This window comes from Lupinus angustifolius, chromosome LG09, assembly GCF_001865875.1.
Source record: "Lupinus angustifolius cultivar Tanjil chromosome LG09, LupAngTanjil_v1.0, whole genome shotgun sequence".
In the NCBI taxonomy this organism is placed as follows: domain Eukaryota; kingdom Viridiplantae; phylum Streptophyta; class Magnoliopsida; order Fabales; family Fabaceae; genus Lupinus; species Lupinus angustifolius.
In genome coordinates, this window is record NC_032017.1 from 17,472,318 (window position 1) to 17,493,901 (window position 21,584).

General features: G+C 33.1%; 3 protein-coding genes across 3 annotated transcripts in view; 1 reads left to right on the forward strand and 2 right to left on the reverse strand.

Annotated features, from left to right (window-relative positions):
- LOC109357226 (transcription factor 25-like) overlaps window positions 1-1,759 on the reverse strand; it is a 4,466-nt gene extending 2,707 nt beyond the window's left edge. Inside the window, exons 1-2 of the mRNA XM_019601026.1 lie at window positions 1,551-1,759; window positions 254-807 (exon numbers count right to left, since the gene is read on the reverse strand). Of these exons, the coding sequence (XP_019456571.1) occupies window positions 254-807; window positions 1,551-1,709 (713 nt within the window). The 5' untranslated portion in view covers window positions 1,710-1,759. The remainder of the gene's footprint in view (window positions 1-253; window positions 808-1,550) is intronic.
- Window positions 8,886-16,393, forward strand: LOC109356641 (protein STRUBBELIG-RECEPTOR FAMILY 7-like). The gene is made up of 16 exons (XM_019600064.1): window positions 8,886-9,149; window positions 10,759-10,888; window positions 10,996-11,067; window positions 11,148-11,213; window positions 11,300-11,371; window positions 11,479-11,550; window positions 11,954-12,025; window positions 12,111-12,176; window positions 12,276-12,338; window positions 12,433-12,740; window positions 13,011-13,297; window positions 13,656-13,927; window positions 14,437-14,569; window positions 14,793-14,929; window positions 15,169-15,325; window positions 16,033-16,393. The coding sequence occupies exons 1-16, from the start codon at window positions 9,053-9,055 to the stop codon at window positions 16,174-16,176; spliced, it is 2,148 nt and encodes a 715-aa protein (XP_019455609.1). The 5' UTR covers window positions 8,886-9,052; the 3' UTR covers window positions 16,177-16,393.
- Window positions 17,011-21,164, reverse strand: LOC109356643 (26S protease regulatory subunit 7-like). Its single transcript, XM_019600069.1, has 10 exons — window positions 21,005-21,164; window positions 20,200-20,281; window positions 19,707-19,798; window positions 19,547-19,624; window positions 19,282-19,343; window positions 19,027-19,171; window positions 18,726-18,944; window positions 18,464-18,645; window positions 17,793-17,968; window positions 17,011-17,618 (listed from the first exon to the last, which is right to left on the reverse strand). Exons 1-10 carry the CDS (start codon window positions 21,089-21,091, stop codon window positions 17,461-17,463), a joined length of 1,281 nt encoding a protein of 426 aa, XP_019455614.1. The 5' UTR covers window positions 21,092-21,164; the 3' UTR covers window positions 17,011-17,460.

The window sequence follows — 21,584 nt, forward strand, 5'->3', positions numbered from 1 at the left end:
CCCCCACCACCAATAGACACACCAACTTGTTGAAGGAAGTTAGCTTATCTCATTTGTATGTTCGTCTCGATGGGACATGCTTAATATTCATTTGTTACATTCATCAAACATTTGAAGATAGGATACCACAACTGAGTCCTTCACCTTTTAACATATACAAGACATACATGCACACAGAGTAGGAGCTATCGAGTGAAAACAAAGTGGAAATTACTATCAATTAACTAAACAATAATGTTTGTTAGTTCCTTACTTGAAGTAGTTGTATCCATTCTTTGTTTCCAGAAATTCCATGGACAGAGAACCGTCCCACCGGGGCCAATGATTTGCTGGAGTGACCAGAACAGTCTTTCTAAGATTATAGTGTCCACGCCTCACCCCTCGTATCTGCCTAGAACTGCTAGCTTGATTACTAGCCTGACTCTCGAATGATTTCACAACCTTAGATCCAAATATTCTCCTTAACTCATTTTCGGCATTCAAATATTTGGGATCTACTTGTAATACAGAGGAATCATGTTGTTTAACCGATTTATTTTGGTCTTCGGCACTCACTGCACTGGCTTTTGAGGAGACATGTTGCTCACTAGAAGAGTTGACATCCAGAGATAAATCTTCTAGAATTGAGTCCAGTTCTTTCTCACCACCCGTCTTATTGGCAACAGAACCATCCTTGTTTTTCTTCTTTTTCTTTTTCTTTGATTTAGAATTGGATGTTGTAACCGCATCAGTATTTTTCAATGAAGATGACTCCTCTTTATCGTCATAGCTGGTCAAGGTTTCCTTGGCAGACTCTGACTCCTCTTCCTGCATTCAAATCAGCCAAATTACACACTGAGAGCTAAGAATGACGATTATTGCACAATAAAAGTGCAACACAAACATTTCACACATGCATCAACATTATTTATTTTTTACTGGGATGATCTCTGAAAGAAGGTGAGCCTCGGCGGTAAAGTTGTTTGTCTTGTAACATGATGGTCATGGGTTCCAATCCTAAAAACAGCCTCTTTGCTTGCGCAGGTAAGCTGCATTTGTCTACCCTCCACAAACCCACTAGGTGGGAGCCTCGTGAACTGGGACACCCACCTCTGAAATTTCTGCACTTGCCATATCTATGCGAGTAACATTTTCGGATAGCTAAACAAGTCCAGATATGCAATGACCATACTCCTAATCCGTACCTTCTTTATTTACTTAATAACCATTTCCTAACTTATTTTGTTTGGGGAGAATCCAAATATCAATTTTAAAGCTCAACATAACCTAGAATTACTATCACATATTCTAATAAAATCAATATAACAACACTATATCATTCTCCAATACTACTAAATGGTGAGAACAATTGATTAAGAAATTAGTTAGGTCAATTAATAAATTTTGTCACCAAATAAATAAATTAAAAGAAATAATATAACCACCTCGTTGTGACACATTAAGTTCATCAACCATTCCAGTGATCACAAAATTCTTTCAAATATGGAGAACCTAGGTGACAATTAACTCAAAAAAAGGTGTAATTTTAGGAGAATGAAACAAACACGAACCTGATATTCAGGGTCGTCATTGAGGAGGTCGAAGAGGTTAATTGAAGAACGATTGGTGGAATCGTTGAGTTCTTCTTCTTCTTCTTCTTCTTCAACTACGTTGAATTGTTGAGCAAGGTGTTTCTCATTCAAAACCTTCTTCACCAATCTACCCGACATCGTTTCAGCGTCCAACACAAACAACAACACAATATTCTCACAAAATACAATAAAACTACTCCATTAGCGTTTTCTCTTTCTTTCTTTGAGTCACAAACACCCAATGGGCTCACAACTAAATGTGGATGGGTCTATTGGGCTTTTTAACTTGCCCAAATTAATCGATAAAATGATCATAATTCGCAATCACGGTATGGTTCCGGAGATTTAAAAATTTACAATAGTAGAACTTGGACCATAATTTAAAGATATGTTAACAAATACCGTAGGGAGAGGATTGTAGTGAAAAATGATTTGAAAATGTACATTTTTATATTATTGAGAGAAAAGCGGAAAATAAAGGCTTAAAAATCATTGTAAGTGTGTTTTATGACTTATATATTCTTAAAAATAACTTGCCAATATATTCTTAAAAATGTTAATTTAAAACCTCGTCAATCAGTGTGCATAGTTTGTTAGGTCGTGATTTTATCAAAGTGGGTCACATGGATAAGGATTAATTGTCTCCAACAGTATTTTCCTTTTTGTTCCAGACCAATTATATATTGTCATAGAAAATTTTTAAAAACAAAAAGTAATAAAAAATAACATTCTAATTAGTACATAGATAAAAAATGGGACACCATTCTAGATAAGTGATCTCTCTCACTCATGTTTGGTTGAATCAACACTAATAGGGAATTTAGTTACTAAGATGGTGACACCTGAAACAAATATTTAATTGTATAAAATTTAAATTATTTTTTAATAAGGTAATCTTAAGATTAAAGAAAAATTCACTTCCTCACAATAGTGAAGAACTCCCTAGATAGGATCTAAGTTTGTTATAATTAATTTTGGGGAGAAATTTACTTACTCCAAAAGTAAGTTTTTTAAATTTACTCATCATCCTATTTATCAGTTATAGGGAAACCCAAGATCTAAATCATTAGATGTTCATAGAATATTGATGATTAGGATGAAGAGTAAGTTAATCATACTCATTAATTTTTTATAAATGTTTTCCTAAGATCAACCTTCAGATTTCCTACACATATATAAAAAAGTGAGATATGTACAAAGTAGTATTAAATGTCACTAAAGATTTGTGAAGTGGTTGTTCATGATATATAATCGTCTATTTTAAATCCCTACAATAGAAGCTGGTGTAGTGAATGATGCAAATGACAGAAGACAACTAATACACACATAAAGTGAAAGATGATAATAAGATAGAGAAAGGAGAGAGAGTGAAATGTGGGTGATGTATGATTTAGGCGTGTGTCACGGTGTGTGATCACGTTGATGATGGCCTAATACTTCATCAAAGTCTATCTGTCTGCTTCTCTGTCTCCACTGTGTATTATTTTTCCTTTTCCCTATAAAAACTGAATACAAAATGTTGAATAACAACAACAACATTGGAGCATTTGGGGACACGACTCTTACCAAGGTTTTTGTTGGAGGACTAGCATGGGAAACTCCTAAATAAGGATTGAGAGACCACTTTGAGAAGTACGGTGAGATCCTTGAAGCTGTCGTCAGGTAGATCCAATATACTTATCACTGCATGTTATTATTTATTTTCGATAAGCCCTTGGATAACAATATAAAGATATAAATCCTACCTCTTTAATTTACTTTATAGTATAATATTATTACAGCAATTAAGACATTTGTTGAATGGTTAGCCCTTCTTGTAAATCTCCTTTCTATTGTTTGCCACTGAGAAAACTTGTAATTTCTTCTATATTCAGGTACACGTACGCAACCCTACATTCCAACGAACATGAATTACAATTACAATTACAATCACAATCAGGTAAACTAATTCAATATGGTACAATTGGTTTACCAAGTATATTTTATTATGCTGACAAAAGTTAACAAATTAAGTACTTTCTCATTCATTCGCACAATCTACAATGCACAACTTCAAATGAAGCAAAATTATAACATGTTCATCAAATTTGATAGTTTATTTTAAATTTTCAATTTATAATATTTCATATTATAGTATCAGTTTATAATCACAATTTATATGGAATATATATTTCTAATAAATAAGATGTGTGCAAAAAGCATTACTAAACCAATAAAATTGACTAGCAAATGTGGCAGATAAATACATTAGCATTTAGCACCCTTCAAACATGGGTTCGGAAGATCTAATGTTTTTGCAAGTTAGTATTCCACATGGAAAGAATCAGCGTTAGTGTGTTGAATTCTACTCTCTAGTTACCTGTTCTCTACTTTATACGTACATTCTATCCTCTACCCATACGTAAAAGAGATTTATAAAAATAATAATAAAATGTTCCTAATTTATATAAGAAAAATAAATAATAACATGCACTGATATATATTTGGGTATGGGCACAGAAGCTGAGCTACATCAGCGGAGGACCCCACATCAATGAGCACCACGTGTCCCATGTGTACCGGAGACAGGCTATAGTGGGTTCCAACTTCCAAGACAATGACGCAAATGTACCTTGTTTATCAGTATAACCATTCAACGCTCACGATGGGAGTACCTGCTAATTACTATCATCCAACGGTGGATGATCATTTTGCGGCAGTGCCAGCACGAATCATGTCCAAGCCCGTACCTATCATTCCTCACACAGGTGCGTCACGTGATAGTGTTACCAAGTACCTAATTGTCTGTCAGGAAAAGAACATGAATTAAATTCATTGTGTCGTGCACAGCTCAGACACGCTAAATTAACGGGAAAAAAGAAATATAATATATTTACTGGATTATAGAAATATTGTAATATTTTTGTTTAAATTAGTAACTTTATTTTTCCAGATGCAAATGTTAATTGTTATTCTTTTAAAACTCAATTTATAATGTTTCAAGTTAAACCTCCAGTGAGAGAATAATTGTTAAATTTAGGAGAAATTATTTCATAACATCCAAATCGTTAAATTGAATAACTCATATAGCTTTAACTTTAATCAATGGTTTGGATATTCCTGATACAATTTAATTGGCTATGGAATAGGTCAGTTGAGTGCTTGAAAATAGTTTTCTATTAGTTGGCTAAATAACAACTGAAGGAGGGGATGCTGCTGCTGCATGGAACAACAATTGTAATCTAATATGTTGTGGCTCCATTTTCATTTTTTATTATTAATGATTCATTATTAAAATTTTAATATTAGGTGTTTGATTGATGAGATTCTTTCATTCCCTTTCTATATAACACCTCAGTATGTGCTGTAACCATTGCATTATATTGAATTGAAATGAATTCATTCACTAGAAGAAAAGAACAATGTGTCCATGTGCATCCAGCTTTTTTTGTTACCCTTGTCCTTTGCTTCTAGGGATGGGGTTTTTGGTCAATTCCGACACAATCTTTCTTTTAATGAAATATTGTGTGCTCGCGACTCTGAATTAATTTTCAATGATTAGTTACACTCTATAACACATTCAATATTTAAGGTGATTTTATATAGTATCCTCAATGAGATATAGGATTTAATTTTACATTATAGATTATTTTAAATTTTAAACAATGAACTTATATATAATACTACCCAATTTAGTTAATGAGTGTAATATTTACGCACTATCGGTATAAATATTTATACATAGTCAATAAATCATTTATTATTCATTTGTATAATTTTTTTATCAGCAATGAAGATTTTTATTAATAGAGAGATAAAGAAAACTTTGGAGAACAAATGGTACTTTTATTCACTAAATCTCTACGATTAACAAAAAAGATGAAAATTTGAAGGATTGGTTATCCATTCTACTAGAGAAAAGGAGAAGAAAAGAAATGAGACAATGAGAAGACTCCAAAAATGAATTGAAATGAGCTTCATCATCTCATTTTGATGAAACCTCAAGTTCTCAAAAATCACTTTCTTCCAAATATGCCAAAAAGTCCAAATTGTAGTAAACCAAAGAGTTATCCATAAATGTTTTTTCTTGTTGTCCATCCATAACAAGTTTTCATGGATTGAGAAATGAGACTTTAGTTCATTTTTTTTGGAAGAGTCGATAATAATTAAAAATGAATTATACCCCTACGTTATCAGTACATACATTTTTTTTCTCCATATGTCAATGAACATGAAATGTGAAAATGGCTAGAATTTGACCTTTTCTCTGAAATAACGACTTCCCCGACATCATTGTAGAGGGAGTTGCAATTATGCAACCTGCAGCTGGTTCTTATCGTGAGAGTCAAACAACCATTCACGTTAATTCTATGCATAGTTTTAATGAGGTTTGTTTTCTATGGTCATAAACAAGTTTGTACCTCCGATGCTATAAGACATGTATTTGATATTGATAAGCTCTAATATATCATTTATATGTGCAGGTAAAATAGTTAAATTGATTTTTCTTTAATAATGACCAGTACTTCAACGTGTAGCCCAAATAAGATGAATAGGATGCTAGAAATATAAAATGATTAAAACCTCAACTTTTTTCATCCAATATATCTTGTCCCAACAAGTTAGTCCTCCAACGAAAATGATAATCAAGTCCTGAAAGATTGAATAATGATGAAAAAAAGTTGTGCACGTATGGTCAATGAAGGATCTAAAAAAATTAGACTTCAGGGTCTCAGGGATAAAGGTGATATAGCACAAATACTTGGTGGCTGCAAAAACATTATGCAAGCAAAAATCGATTGTACGCCTTGTATTAATCAAGTCTAACTTAATGATTTCATTAATGAGTTTTGTTAGGCCAAAGTCTAGTCTATTTATTTCATGCCATTTTCTAGGTTTAGTATGACTTTATGGGATGTTTGGTTCTAAAAGCTTATTACAGTTGAATATGTAACCAAAACACAAGGGCGAGTAGAGCACGATCGACCATAGCCTTTGGGAAGTGACAATGAGTAAAACGAGAGGGAAATAAGAGTGGTTACTTTGATTGACAATTGTGGTTAGGAAATAACGATTTTTATATATTATTACAATCAAACAGGTCAATGATTTTATATAGAGATATTACAATCAAATACATTCGTATAGAAAGTTATTGTTTTGAGGCATTTAATCTTCTGTTTAGATGTATTTATATTTGGCATCAACAAATATGGAAGGTTATCTTGCTTGTCCATTCTTCGTTACCTCGGGATTGGATATGGAGGTTAATTTTATTGTTCGTGAGACTAATTAAGTGGTTGGTTGACTTTGTGATAAGAATTGACTCATACTCTTTGAATAGACTCAGAATCTAGAGCACAATCCATGCCGACTTTAAGATTTATATCGTTCAGGACAATCATCCTCTCAACTAAATTCTTCTCTTGTTTTTTTTTTCTTGTTTGGATTGTACCAAAAATAACAGGTCAATCTATTGGAAATGAAATGCGTTTTTACTTGCGTGAAGCTTGCCTATTAAAACAAACAAACTTCGATCAAATTCTATACCGTACTTTTTTTTCCAAATGGAATACTTCTAACATATAATGAACAAGTTGGGAGCAGTTGGTTGACTTATTTATATATGGATTTAATAGGTAAACATTGACACTGTAAGTGTTTTTTACATTGTCAACAAATTATCTATCATTTATATATTTATTATTATTGAATTTCAAACAAAAGTAATATAAGTTAATAGTAGATGTGCTGACATTGTAAATTTTTTTGCACTGTCTAATATAGATTTTAAACTCGGTATATATTTGTGTACATATAAGAATAAAAATGAGTTTAATATATATATATATATATATATATATATATATATGCATTATTGGTATAAAGTTTTTTACATAATCAATATATTCTTCTACTAATGTATATTGCTTTTATTTAAATGTAAATAGTGATAAAAACATGAATAATGAATGATATCTATACTATATATAAAGCCAAAACTTGAAATAACTTTTATCATTGTAATTTTCATTTCATATATTGCCCTTAATATTATTTAATTTTTACAAAAAAAACTATATAGTCATAAGCAACTACCACCAATACATTAATTAACCACATATCTCACCTTAAATTAAACATTATCATAAACACACAAAAATATAATATAAAGTACACCGAACACAATAAATACATTTTAATTCAAAAAAATGAAATATATATAAATTGAATATGTAGCATCACACAATATTCGCCGGCAGGCACGAAGTGTCTGTACACACTAGTATTAATAATATAAAAACTCTGCATTTTCAATGCATACTAAAATAATAAGTATTCATTATGTATACTTTTTTTCAAAATATAATACTATTCACAAGGAAATATGAAATGTTAAATTATAAAAGAAGGTTGTTTGATTTTAGAAAATGAACCTAAGAATTGCTTTGATTGATTCCTTCTAAAATGAATTCTAAATGACTCAATGAATTTTAATCATGGTTTCTAATCGATTTACGATTTTTCTTTGAATTTGGTTGGATGTGAACACACCGTCAAGTCTTTGGAACTATAGTCATCTATTTTTTCATAAAAAGATATTTAAATAGAACCTTGCCTAGTGTCGGCATTAATAGGCACCTAACAAAACCGTGTATTATGATCATGGGATCCATTATCATATTTCAACACAACTCCCTTATTGACTTCTCATTATTATTGCAAAAAAAAATGAACAAGGCACCATATAAATGGAAGTGAGTCATTGGTTCAAAAGTCTCTTGCTGATTATACCTTAATTTAATATTTGTAAAGCCAACAATATCATTGTAAGAGCTTGAGATTATTATATTATCATTATATTATTTATTATTCATATTTAATAATTATTAATTTTTAAATATAAGTAATGCAAATAAATTATAGATAATTTACTGTATTGTTTATTATAAATTTTTAGTATGATAATATATAGATATTTCACTCCTCATTAATAGATTATCAATATTTTGATTTTTTTGTTGTTGTTGTCAATGTCTAGTTTTTCATGACTGTAATTTTAAGTCATAGATAGATTTGCTTTACTTCTGGCCAAACCACGTATATAATTAAATTGATATTAAACAAACTAAGTTTTCATCGTGAAAGCTACTCAAATTGGCTTCATTCAATTAAGGGGAAAAAACAAAAATTCTTTTTACAAATGTCACTGAATACGCCAAATAATGATTACATATTAAACTTATAAACTTCCAAATTAAAATATATAGTTATGATAACTTAAATAAGAGTTACGTGGCGGTGGATTCTTTCTCCCTATGGTGATTCGTGCTTGCCAGCTTTACTTGGCAATGGTGGCAACATATATAAGCATGAACCCATATAATATTAAGGAAAAAAATCAATTTTTGACAAAAAGGGGTTGATCGTACATTCATTTTGGTTTCTGGGTAGCAACAATTTTTGGTATCAAAGATTGTTTGACAAAACAGAAAACAGAGATGGTGGTGGATCGAAGGCTGGTGCTGGTTTTGGTCAGCACCTGCATTATTGGTTCGATCCCTATTCCCACCAACGGTGACACAGATCAAAGTGATGGTTAGTGTTTTTTATATGATCTATCTCACTCTCAAGCTTTTTGCTATTTTCAGCTGTTTTTCTGGTACTTGGATTGGATGTGTTGTGACTTGTGAGTGAAGAGTACTTGTAAATGCTATGTTTGATTAGTTTTATTTGATATACAATGTTTAGTTTTTGTTGTTATATATGAAGGACAAGTTTTCTAGCTGATCTTTAAAGTGGTACTATTGTATTGACCCTTACTGTTTCTTCAGATTTCTGGATTTCTTGGTGGGTTTAACTATGGCTCTTCTTGCCAATTATTGTGATGTTTGAGTGATCTGTTATGTATTATATGTTTGTGCGATGTTCAAATTTGTCCTTCTATATTGTGATGACTAATTCATTAAGAAAAGCTGGAAATTCTATAAGCAGATTTAGCAACAAAAATCACAATTCAATCTTCATTTTGTTCCCGTGAGGGACTGTATAATAATCTTTTTAAAACACTAGACCATTTGTGACTCATGACTGAGTGATTGACATTTTGGGCTGTTAGAAGTCCACCATATTGCAGCCATACTCTTTAACTCTGCACAATTGTCTCTACTCCCTAGTGGGTCTCATTATGCCCTTGTATCATGAGGTTGAATGCTTTATTATCATTAACAATAGCCAAAAAAGTGGTAGCTGCATTTTTGCTTCATTGAAAAATTGTTTTTAAGTTTGTTTTGGGCTTTAAATAGCACAATTTTACCAGCCATATTTATGGTCTGAAATATGAAGTAGTACTCATGAAGTGATTAAAACAACACAGCTAGTGCACTAGATTCTGTCTTAGGCCATATCAAACTTTTAATTTGTCAATCACCAAAGTCTTGCAGGTTGTAGCTATCAATTTAAGGTGCGGGAATGATTGCAGGGAATAAATAAGCGCACTTTACTTTTTTTTGCATCTTGTGATACATGTCCAATGTAATCATGTACATATCTTTGTTCTTAATTTGTTATCCATTTGTTTATATCCTTAACCCAGGAACCTGCTGTGTTATGTGACACTTTGAAAATATAAAATATTTGCTTTCTCAAGATCTGATATTAAATTTCCTAGTAACCCCCAAAGATGAACTTTTATAAATTTGAGCATGTGGTGATTTAAAATCCTTGGACGTTTACTCTAATTTGGTGTGTCGCTAGATTATGTGAATGATTTTACTTTCTTTATGTTCTCCAGTAAGTCAGAAATGTTATGTTTTACAAACTTCTATTTACTAAACAATTCATAATATCATATCCATCCCATTTACACCCAAGAGATTGCAATTTACCATTTTGAGAATCATTGATGAAAGTTGGGTTTCTTTTTCTTAATTTATCACAATGTTTATTGGTTTGAAACCAATATCACACATAACTAATTATCAAATCTTCAATGTCAGTGAACATTTTGTGACAATTTGTTCACTTATGCTTGTAAGTAATATATTTGTAAATGCTAACATAGTAGGCTCAATAATTTGAGACAAGTCTATATATCATAAAATATGTAAAATGCTAGGTTATGGAGACAACCACTAACATATAATACAAAATTCTATTATACATGTCCGAGGTTTGCTGAATGTCTTTTTCTTAATGTCTGGTGCAGTTACTTCTCTAAATGTTATGTTTCAAAGTATGAACTCACCATCCCAGCTAAATTGGCCTCAAAATGGTAATGATCCTTGTGGACAGTCTTGGAAAGGCATAACTTGCTCAGGCAACCGAGTCACAGAGATGTAAAGTCTCGATCTCCCATTCACTCTATATGACTTAGTTGTTAATTTGTGCTGATGCTTGGGACATACAATGATTTGTTTTATTTTTATTTTTATACTTCTTACAGTAAGCTACCTGGTCTTGAACTAAGTGGAACTTTGGGTTACCAATTACAATCCTTGACATCCGTGACCACCCTGTAAGTTAATTGTCTCATTCATCATATTTCCACTTTATTATGTAATGTTATTATTATTGTAACCTGGTATATTTTTGCAGAGACTTGAGTAACAACAATCTCGGTGGAGCTATACCATATCAACTTCCTCCAAATGTGGCGCGCTTGTATGTTTCTATAACATCTGCTAGTTACTCTCACATTTATTTTTCGTCCTGATATTATAATCTCTAACATTCTTGTTACTTTGCAGAAATCTTGCTAATAATAATTTCAGTGGGATGGTTCCATATTCTCTTTCAGATATGACTTCTCTTACGGACCTGTGTGTAACTATCTTCTTGACTTCATGTACATTTCTAATTGTATACCTTATTAAACCTCCTTCCCAAGCAACTGGAGTAATTTCTTAAATTAATCTTGACAATGTAGGAATCTTGGTCATAATCAGCTCCAGCAAGCACTGAATGTCAACTTCCAAAAGCTTACTTCCCTCTCTACATTGTGAGATTTCGACCTATCTTTTAACAATGTAAAAAGTAGAGTAGATGGCTATCAAGTTTAACTATGAAATAAAATATTGACCCTTTCCATTTCCAGTATAATTTTATGCTTTCTGTTGTTGATTAATCACTCTTTTGTATTAAGTAATTTTATAATATTACTTCTGATTCCATGTTTAAGACATGTTTCAATTCTGAATATCATGTTCCTGTGAAAAATGCTCCATATCACAATGGTTATTCCACTATATCGCATGGCATGTGATTTTGGTAATTAAAAAAACTACATGTTTTTCACATGTCACAGTGGAGGCTGTTTGTCTGGTATTCATTATAGTATGATAGAATTTGATTTGTTGACAATTTAGGAACAGATGACTATAATATCAATTTTTTTATTGCAGGGATCTCTCTTTCAATTCTCTTACAGGAGACCTCCCTCAGACTATAAGCTCACTTTCAAGCACATCCACCATGTAAATGTCTATATTGTTCATTTTTCCGGTTGATGTTTCCATGTTATTGATTGCATTTTGAGTTCACTTGTTTACATTTCTGTAGGTATCTACAAAACAACCAGTTTACAGGTACCATTAACGTCCTAGCGACTCTGCCTCTTGAGACTCTGTGAGTATCTGTTGCTTCATATAACATATGTGCAATATATTTTCGTATATTCCAGTAGAAGCACCATACAATGTATTTATTTTCTTAATTTTTTCTCAGGAATGTGGAAAACAACAAGTTTACAGGCTGGATACCAGAACAGTTGAAAAGCATAAACATAAAGTAAGCATTGCCATTATAAGAAACTTTTTATAACTGACAATGTACCTTTCCCATAAATTCTATTATACTTAAAATAGTTCAAATGTAATGACAGAACGGGCGGTAATACATGGAGCTCAGGACCTGCACCCCCACCTCCTCCTGGCACACCTCCAGCAACAAAAACCAACCCGAATCACAAATCTGGTGGGCATAGCACCCCTTCAGGTTCTGGCACAAGTGACGGGGGCAAAAAATCTGGTATTGGAGGTGGTGCCATTGCTGGAATTGTGATCAGCATCTTGGTTGTTGGGGCAATAGTAGCATTCTTTCTGGTGAAGAGAAAATCCAAGAAGTCGTCTTCAGACATGGAAAAGCTTGACAATCAGCCCTTGGCTCCTGTTACCTCAAATGGAACGCATGGTCTGAATCTTGCACACTATTGAAAATCATTTTGATTCTTTTGTGATGAAGTCACCCATATTTTAGGCTGCTTGTATATATCATATTTATAGCATTTTCCATATTTTTCTCTATTGACCATTCTCTATTTGCTTCTTTCTTATTTTGATAAATAAGTAGTTAGAAAGTGAATGGGCTGTCTTAATGCCTTCAGTTTAATATTTACTCATTAAGCTTATATTTTTTCACATTATTATTCAAATTAACATGTTAATATCTGTCATGATGCAGAATCGAATTCTATGCAATCTTCATCTGTAATTGATTTGAAGACATTTGATCCTCCTGTGGCTCCAATAATTCTAAAACCCCCACCTTTGGATCGTCATAAATCAGCTGATGAGGAGGAATTTTCAAATAAGCCCATTATCGCGAAGAAGACCGTACCAGCTCCTGCAAATGTGAAAGCATATTCCATAGCCGACTTGCAGATTGCTACTGGAAGCTTCAGTGTGGATCAACTTGTTGGCGAGGGTTCTTTTGGACGTGTATACCGTGCTCATTTTGATGATGGAAAGGTATTCCTTACCTGTTTTTATAACAAGTCTGCTTCAATGTCTAAATCTGATAGTAAAGATATAGAACAATGGAGTCATGCACTCATGCCACTATGAAACTTACATAGAAGTGGTTCAAGTCTGAGTAGTTTTAATACATAAGCAGATGAATACATGCATTGACATTACATCGTTATAGACCTAAGGTTGTTAAAACACATGTAAAAAAGTCTGAGAAGTCCTGGTGTATGTGGACACTACTTCTATAGCCAATATCCCCCAATAAATACCACGAACTTTACCATAGTAGACCATGTCTTGAATGTATCTGCTTATTAGACGTTTTGATTTGATTTTTTTATTTCGCAAAATGTTGTAGGTTCTTGCAGTAAAGAAGATAGATTCATCTGTCCTTCCCAATGATTTGTCTGAAGATTTTTCAGAAATCGTTTCTAGTATCTCTCATTTGCATCATCCAAATGTGACCGAGCTTGAAGGTTATTGTTCAGAGCATGGACAACACCTCCTAGTCTATGAGTTTCACAAAAATGGGTCACTGCATGACTTCCTTCACCTACCTGACGAGTATAGTAAACCATTGATATGGAATACCCGTGTCAAGATTGCTTTAGGGACTGCACGCGCTTTAGAGTAAGTTACTTTGCTACTGTTAATAGAACACTCTGCTATGCATTTATTAGTAAGTTTTGCATCATTTCATAATATATTAAACCTCCTAAGTAAATCTTGTTTACCATTGACTTCTTAGTTCCTCCTTCATGTCTTTTTTTCCTCCTATCTTTACTCCTCACTATTTTTTTGTACATTGTCTTCCCACAAATGCATCTTCGTAACTTTCTCGCTTGTTCCCTGAAAAAAAATGTCTTCATTATTACAGAACAAAGTATATGAAAATAAAAATAAAAATAGATTGAAATAGTTTGGGTATGAGTTCAAAACACTAACAATTTTGAAGTCAACACTTTCAATAAACAGGAAAGATTCATTTTGATGAATAAACTAGGGACTTTTACTTGCAATAGAAGTTTTTAAACATATCTTTTATTACAAGGTAACACAGGGTTGGACATGAAGCATTAACCTAAATACTTTCCCTGAGAATCAATAACCTAACTCTTGCTTCTTCTTCTTTCTTGTAGGTACCTACACGAAGTTTGTTCACCATCAGTTGTTCACATGAACATTAAGTCAGCCAATATATTGCTTGATACAGAACTTAATCCTCATCTTTCAGACAGTGGATTGGCAAGCTATATTCCAAATGCCGACCAGGTAGTTTCTTAGTTTTATGGAAATTTATGCTGTGAATTACTGTGCTTATAATTGAATATAATGGTGTTTGTTTGCCGGGGTAGAAAATAAATTCCGCATATTGTCTGATGCTTTCCATTCAACGGATATTGTATTTGTTTCAAACTTTAGCAAAAATATTAATAGTGATCCTAATAAATCCATTATTAAAAATTCTATTTTCTAATTAGTGTGTCATTTTCAGGTATTAACCAATAATGCTGGATCCGGATATGATGCTCCCGAAGTAGGCTTGTCTGGTCATTACAGTCTTAAGAGTGATGTCTACAGCTTTGGAGTTGTCATGTTGGAACTTCTTAGTGGACGGAAACCATTTGATAGGTGAATGATTAAGACATATTTAACGTAACAATTTTCTGGTCTTGCGTGCATGAACACATAGATATGTAGTTTTCTACTTTTTTGTGCCGGTTCTCTTTAGTTATCTATGTTGCAATATCTGTCTTGTGATTCATATTGTTATCCTGATTGTTTTTTAATGTATGGTGAAATGGAATAATGTGTTGATATAAGATTTTCACTTTTATTCTTTTCTGATTGTTAAAAAATTCCCTATGCAGCTCAAGGCCGAGATTTGAACAGTCTTTGGTTCGATGGGCAACACCTCAACTTCATGACATTGATGCATTGGCTAAAATGGTTGATCCTGCACTGGAGGGGTTATACCCTATTAAGTCTCTTTCTCGCTTTGCTGATGTTGTTGCTCTTTGTGTTCAGGTAATGACAGTCATGTTTCACTCCAATAAATTTGTGTGAATAGATAGTAAATTACATGCTTTAAAGGGTATATTTGAATTGGTTATACACAAGGCTAGCTAGCTCATATTACTAACCTATCTGTTCTGAGACTTCCCATTTTGGATTTCTAAGGGCTTGTTTGGTTCAGGAAAACTTTTTTTCTGTTTTCAGTAATAATTACAGTTTTCTGTTTTTGAAGATTTATATGGTAAACACTTTGTTTTCACTGTTTTTCTACAAAACTTTCAAATATGAAAACAGGATGACATACTTGTGATTATTAATGAAAACAGAAAATGTTTTCTTAAATCAAATAGGCTCCAAGTGCTAAACTCAACCAAATATCTAGGTTAGTGTCTAGTGATCTCAGAGCATTACAAAATTTAATTTCCCATTTCACAATACTTGCAAATGACAGTTAATACAGTTATTAAAGGATAAAATTGGTTAGGGAAATTATTTGTAACATAAGATTGGGAAATGATAGCAATTATTAGTTTAACAATGGATTTGTTTTAAAGCAGCATAAAAAACCCAGAAAACTCAACAAAAAACTAGAATAGTAAAAGTTATCTTATAAGTCAACAATAAGTGAAACTTACTAATGGTATAATGGATATTCTTGGGAACTGCCTTACATGTGTTATTGCATTATAATGGTATTCTAATTTTTATATTTCGGGCAGCCGGAGCCAGAATTCCGACCACCAATGTCAGAAGTGGTTCAAGCACTGGTTCGATTAGTGCAACGAGCTAACATGAGCAAGCGGACATATGGAGCTGATCAAGGAGGATCCAACCAAGGTGGTGATGATCCAGAAGACATGTAAATGGGAGCTAAGAAACTTGTGTTGATAGAATGGCTTAAATGGAAAATAATACTTGTCACTAAACAGTTACTGAGTTAGGTTCATTGCACCTTCGGTTATTGGTGTTAGACAATTTTTGAAGTATGTTTCTGAGGTAGTTATTTTATTGGTAGTGTAAATTTTAATAATGTAACCACGTTTGATGCTGTGTACTACTATTTTATTTTAATAATTAAGATTGATTTTCCACGATGGAAAAGTCTATATCTTAGATCATACATAATATTAGTAGTCAGTACACTTCCTAAGTGCTGTGTTTGGTGGCTATAAAACATAAGAGAAAAAGATATATGCACAGTGTATGAGTTATACACTAAAAAATCAAATGAATGGTGGATGATAAAGTACATGTGTATAAATATTTACATCGTCAGTATATAAAAATCTTTACACTCATTATAAAACATAAAACACCCTATGCCACATTTGTAATTGGTATACCAAACATTAAAGTACTATCAAGTATGTACATAGTTTGTTATACAACAATTTTTTAGTTTCTCACAGGTATCCTCGCACTGGAGGCAATCCTGCCCGAGTCGAGAACATCCACAGGTATGTGGGGCTAACTCTCCCAACGGGCATTTTTTCCATCCACAAGACTCGAACCCGGGTTCTTGCTTAAGGGGACTCAAGCATGTACCACTTGAACCAACGCTCGTTGGTGTTTGATAGACAACAATTAATCCTTCATGTTGGAAAACATAAATTTGATAGCAATATAGTAAGACAACATGCACAAGAAACTGACTAAGGTCACAGGGGCGAATTAAGAAAGTCTATAGAAGAAAGAAATCATAAACACAAATTGAAGCTGAAGGAAGAAATATTACATAGAAATATGTGTTCATTGGAATATGCATGTCTTGTGTTCCCTTACAAAGATACGTGTTTTTTGTTTATATGATGATGATGAACTAGAAAAAAATCAAATGGGTGCAATAAGTTGGCATTTAATCAAAAGAGAATTGAAGTCAGAACAAGTGTATTACAACTCCTGATTATAAAAAGGTCCAGCACAAGGCCAAGATTCCCACGTCTACTGCAACACACAACCATGGCTGGAGGAAACATTTTTATCCAGTTTCTTATACTTGGCAATTCCTTTAACAAGATTATAAGGTACTGCAACAAGGACACCAAGTGCTTATAAAGATTCACAACACTACATTTCCATGTTCCTCAATTAAACATCCCTTGGTGACGTGCTAATATGGTATCTACCAAAGTAGACAAAAAAATAACTCAGTTGTAGACCATATACTTGGGAGTTGCACTGAACTTCTGGTATCCTTTGATGACTTTGTTTACTGCATCAAGGAAATCTTTCTCTGTTACCGTCTTCCTTCGGGCACGAATAGCATACATACCAGCTTCAGTGCATACACTCCTTATATCAGCTCCTGGTGACAATAAAAAATATCTTGGTCAGGAAACCAATGTCTATAAGTATCCATAAGCATGAAGCAAATGTTTGACAGTGGACTTTCAGTCATTAAATAAACTCAAAACTAGAAAAAGTTTCACTACAAATTAAACTAGACAGAATTACTGCAACCCTTAAAAAGGCTTCTTACCAGTGGAATTTGGGCAAAGGCGGGCTAGAAGTTCAAATCGGATATCCCTCTCACAGTTCATTGTCCTTGTGTGTATCTTGAATATCTGGGTCCTACTCTCTAAATCGGGAAGGCCAAATTCAACTTTACGATCCAATCGTCCAGGCCGTAGCAGTGCTGGATCAAGAGTGTCAGGCCTAGAAATTGTGGACAGAGTCATAAATGATAAGCCCACCACAACAGCAGTAATATTTAAAAATGGAAGAAAAGCACTTTTAGAGCCACCACAAAATAATTGTTAAGTTAGTTGCAGAGCAGCCTTGATTTGTAAATTGTTTCTCACAAGAAATTAGACCGACTTCATTAGAAAAAATAAGTTTATGAATGGCATTTTAAGTGCATCATAATTATGATAACAACAGCACATTGTATAGTGAGTGACACACTCTTGTAAAAACATCTGAAGTAAATTGAGGGATGAGACTCCTCTAAAGTGAGCTTATCTCTAGTGGCTAAGAAAAGGTGTGCCCACCTTAATTTAATAAAGCACATTGTGGTTTAATTAACCCACTAAATAATTCAAGGGTTCATAGAGCCTTACTTGCCCACTTTAGGGACAAGTTTACTGTGGAGGAACTTTTTCCCAAAATAGAGATAAAAAGAAAAATCATATACTGGCCAAATCAACCAACCTATTAGTAGCCATCAGAACTTTGATGTTTCCACGAGCATCAAACCCATCGAGCTGATTCACAATTTCAAGCATAGTGCGCTGAACCTCGTTGTCACCACCAACACCATCATCAAATCGTGCACCTCCAATAGCATCAACTTCATCAAAAAACACAATGCATGCCTTCTTTGAACGAGCCATCTGCAAGAGATAATTTCAGTCAAATGATACCTTTTCATGGAAACAGTGATCAGAGGCTAGGACAGGTCTTCGGAAATTACCTGAAATAATTCACGAACCATCCGAGCCCCCTCACCAACATACTTCTGAACTAGCTCACTTCCAATAACCCTTATAAAACACGCATCAGTCCTGTTAGCCACAGCCCTGGCTAAAAGTGTCTTGCCAGTTCCTGGTGGACCGTAACAAAGAACACCCTTTGGGGGATCAATTCCAAGCTTGACAAATTTCTCTGGATGAAGCATGGGAAGTTCAACAACCTTGCAGGGAAATTAAAAATTTAGTGCAACATGACTTATTTCTTGTGATAATGTAATATATGGAAACTTTTCAATAACTTACTTCTCGCATCTTTTCAATTTGTTCCTTACAACCACCGACATCATTATATGTCACATCTGGCTTCTCCTCAACTGTCATCATGGTAACACTTGGATCAATTTTTGGAGGCAAGGGGATCTGAATTTGATATTTGTTTCTATCAACCCTGAAATGATAAAAAAAAGGTCAGACAAACAAGCAGACAACATGGTAATGAAGTTCCTCTTCTTTATATGCGTAATATTTCAGCATCAAAGTCACTGATTGGAAACGTACCCAACACGCATCCCTTCCTCGATGTCAGTTGGGGAAACTTTGTCGCCTAGCCCAACAACAAACTGTCACCAACAAAGCAACAGGCATGTCAGACCCAACTTCAAAAAGAAAAGAATATAACAATTTTCCCAACCCATCGGTATTTTACACAGCATATAAAATATTTGGTCACTAAGTGAAGTGATCAATTTCAAATTTCAAACAAATAACTATTTGATAGATATGGCATATGGAGAATCGGAATGGTTGCTAAAAATATAGGCACCTTTGCAATCTGCTTCACATTGATAACGTATTTGGCATCCTCCGAGTTTGGATTTATAATCTTTGTGCACCTTGCTACCTGTTCAACAAATCGGCCATAGTTAGCAATTCCGACAAATATTTAAAACATTTTGAATGAACCATACAAAAAAATTAATAACCTGAAGAGGCTGCTCCTCCTGCATCATTTGTTTATCAGAAACAAGATCCCACTGACTTGGTGCAGCTAAACCAGTATCAGACTCCTTGATACCTGATATAACAAGAGGAGGGTAAACATCTAAAGATGTGTGCAAGTGTTAACAGAATCCAGTAAACACAATGAAGAAAACCGAACAGTACATAAATTTCAACTATCAACAATTTAACCCCATCCATTAGACTCGTCCTTTTTCATGGTTAATGACTGTGAAGTCTGTGATGGCCACAAACTAATGCCATCAGATAACCTATCAAGAACACATGATAAATTTTGAGGTAGGAAAAATACCAAATTAAGGACATCTTATCACCAACAAAAGGGGAAAATATAGTAACAGGCCACAGCTACTCCAAGAAAAAAAGTAGTGATGTGAATTTCATTTTAAACAATAGCAATGATGAATGATCTACCAAGATATAAACACAATAACAAATTAAGCCTGTAGCACGTACCACACAAGTCATTCACTTTCTTTGCCATGTCTTTAATTTCCTTCTCCGCTTTTTTAATGCTTGTGGAATAAGGTCCCAAACCCTGTGCGAATCAATGTATATCATAACTAATGATGAGAAACCCACAAATCATAGAAAATCATATTCTGTCCAACAACTATAAGGAGAAGCCAAGAAGAAGGAAGTCAAAAATCAATAAACAAGCAAAACATGTGAGCTATATTACAGAGGAAAGTGACTCCAATGCACATCATCACCACTTCATATATAACTAAACTCATCAATAGCACCTCAAAAACTCTAAATTACATTTATTGACTAAATTCTTTCTCACATGATAAAAAAGTTCCAATTTTACATAACTAGCAAGCAGTATCTCCGCATTAGCATAAATTTTTGTGTGGATTTATCTATGATTTATGAACAACGAGCATATATAATTCACAGTACCCAGAAATTATCATAAACACCAATTAGACAACAAACCCCAAAACAAGCAAGGCCACAACCTCAACTGTTGAAATCCAAAAAACCTATGAAATCCTTAAAAAGGACCAAGACGAAGTTCATTCCTTCAATTTTTCTGATTAAACATTCATTTTTCTGTGGTTCCAAAATAATAAGAAAAAATTTCAAAGCTACAGACTTTAACTGCCCCAGCGATGTAGAATAATAGCCGCATAATTGAAAAAAAATTAGACTAAGATTCAATTACTATAGCATATGAAATGGAATAGCAAGTAGAATCTAATAATATAAAATAAAAAAGGTGAAATTAGGGTTTTGGAGTGGATGAAGAGGTTACATAAGTTTTGAGGAGGGCAATGTCATCTTCATCGAGTGGTCGTGGGTTCTTCTCATCCTTGAGCTCGTCTTCGTGTTCAATTGCCATTGATGCTTTTTGTGATTTTGTGAGTAACGTTATAAAATGATTGAATTGAGTCTTCGTATGAACTATGAAGAGAGAGAAAGACCATGAGAGATGTAAATCTAATTTATTTATTTATTTTCTTTTTTTCCTAATGGAGAAGTAAATAACTAAATATTCCTAAATGAAATATTTTATTAATATTTTTATTTATTAAATGAATTGCGTTAAAGGTGAGACTATAAATTTTCTTCATGCTTCCTTTAACAATTTTCACTTCTTAAAATTTTAAGTTCATATTTTTCCTACATAATAAGTTATAAAAAATGATTTTAATTCATATAATGATAATGTAAAAAATTTATACCATCATTATACAAGATATTCATGTAATAAGAATAACATTTTTTTTGGTTAGAATGTAAGGTTAACTTTTGGTTTTATTATTAGAAGAAGAAATCATGTATAAAATTTTGTCCAATTCATTTTATAAAATATTTCATATTTTCTATACAAT

Coding starts and splice junctions, on each gene's coding strand:
- LOC109356641 (XM_019600064.1), top strand. CDS start 9,053: ATGGTGGTGGATCGAAGGCTGGTGCTGGTTTTGGTCAGCACCTGCATT. Junction 11,068..11,147: donor TTGACATCCGTGACCACCCT/GTAAGTTAATTG, acceptor ATATTTTTGCAG/AGACTTGAGTAACAACAATC. Junction 14,930..15,168: donor GGACGGAAACCATTTGATAG/GTGAATGATTAA, acceptor TTCCCTATGCAG/CTCAAGGCCGAGATTTGAAC.
- LOC109356643 (XM_019600069.1), bottom strand. CDS start 21,091: ATGGCAATTGAACACGAAGACGAGCTCAAGGATGAGAAGAACCCACGA. Junction 19,172..19,281: donor GAGGAAGGGATGCGTGTTGG/GTACGTTTCCAA, acceptor TTATCATTTCAG/GGTTGATAGAAACAAATATC. Junction 17,969..18,463: donor GTTCTGATGGCTACTAATAG/GTTGGTTGATTT, acceptor CACAATTTCTAG/GCCTGACACTCTTGATCCAG.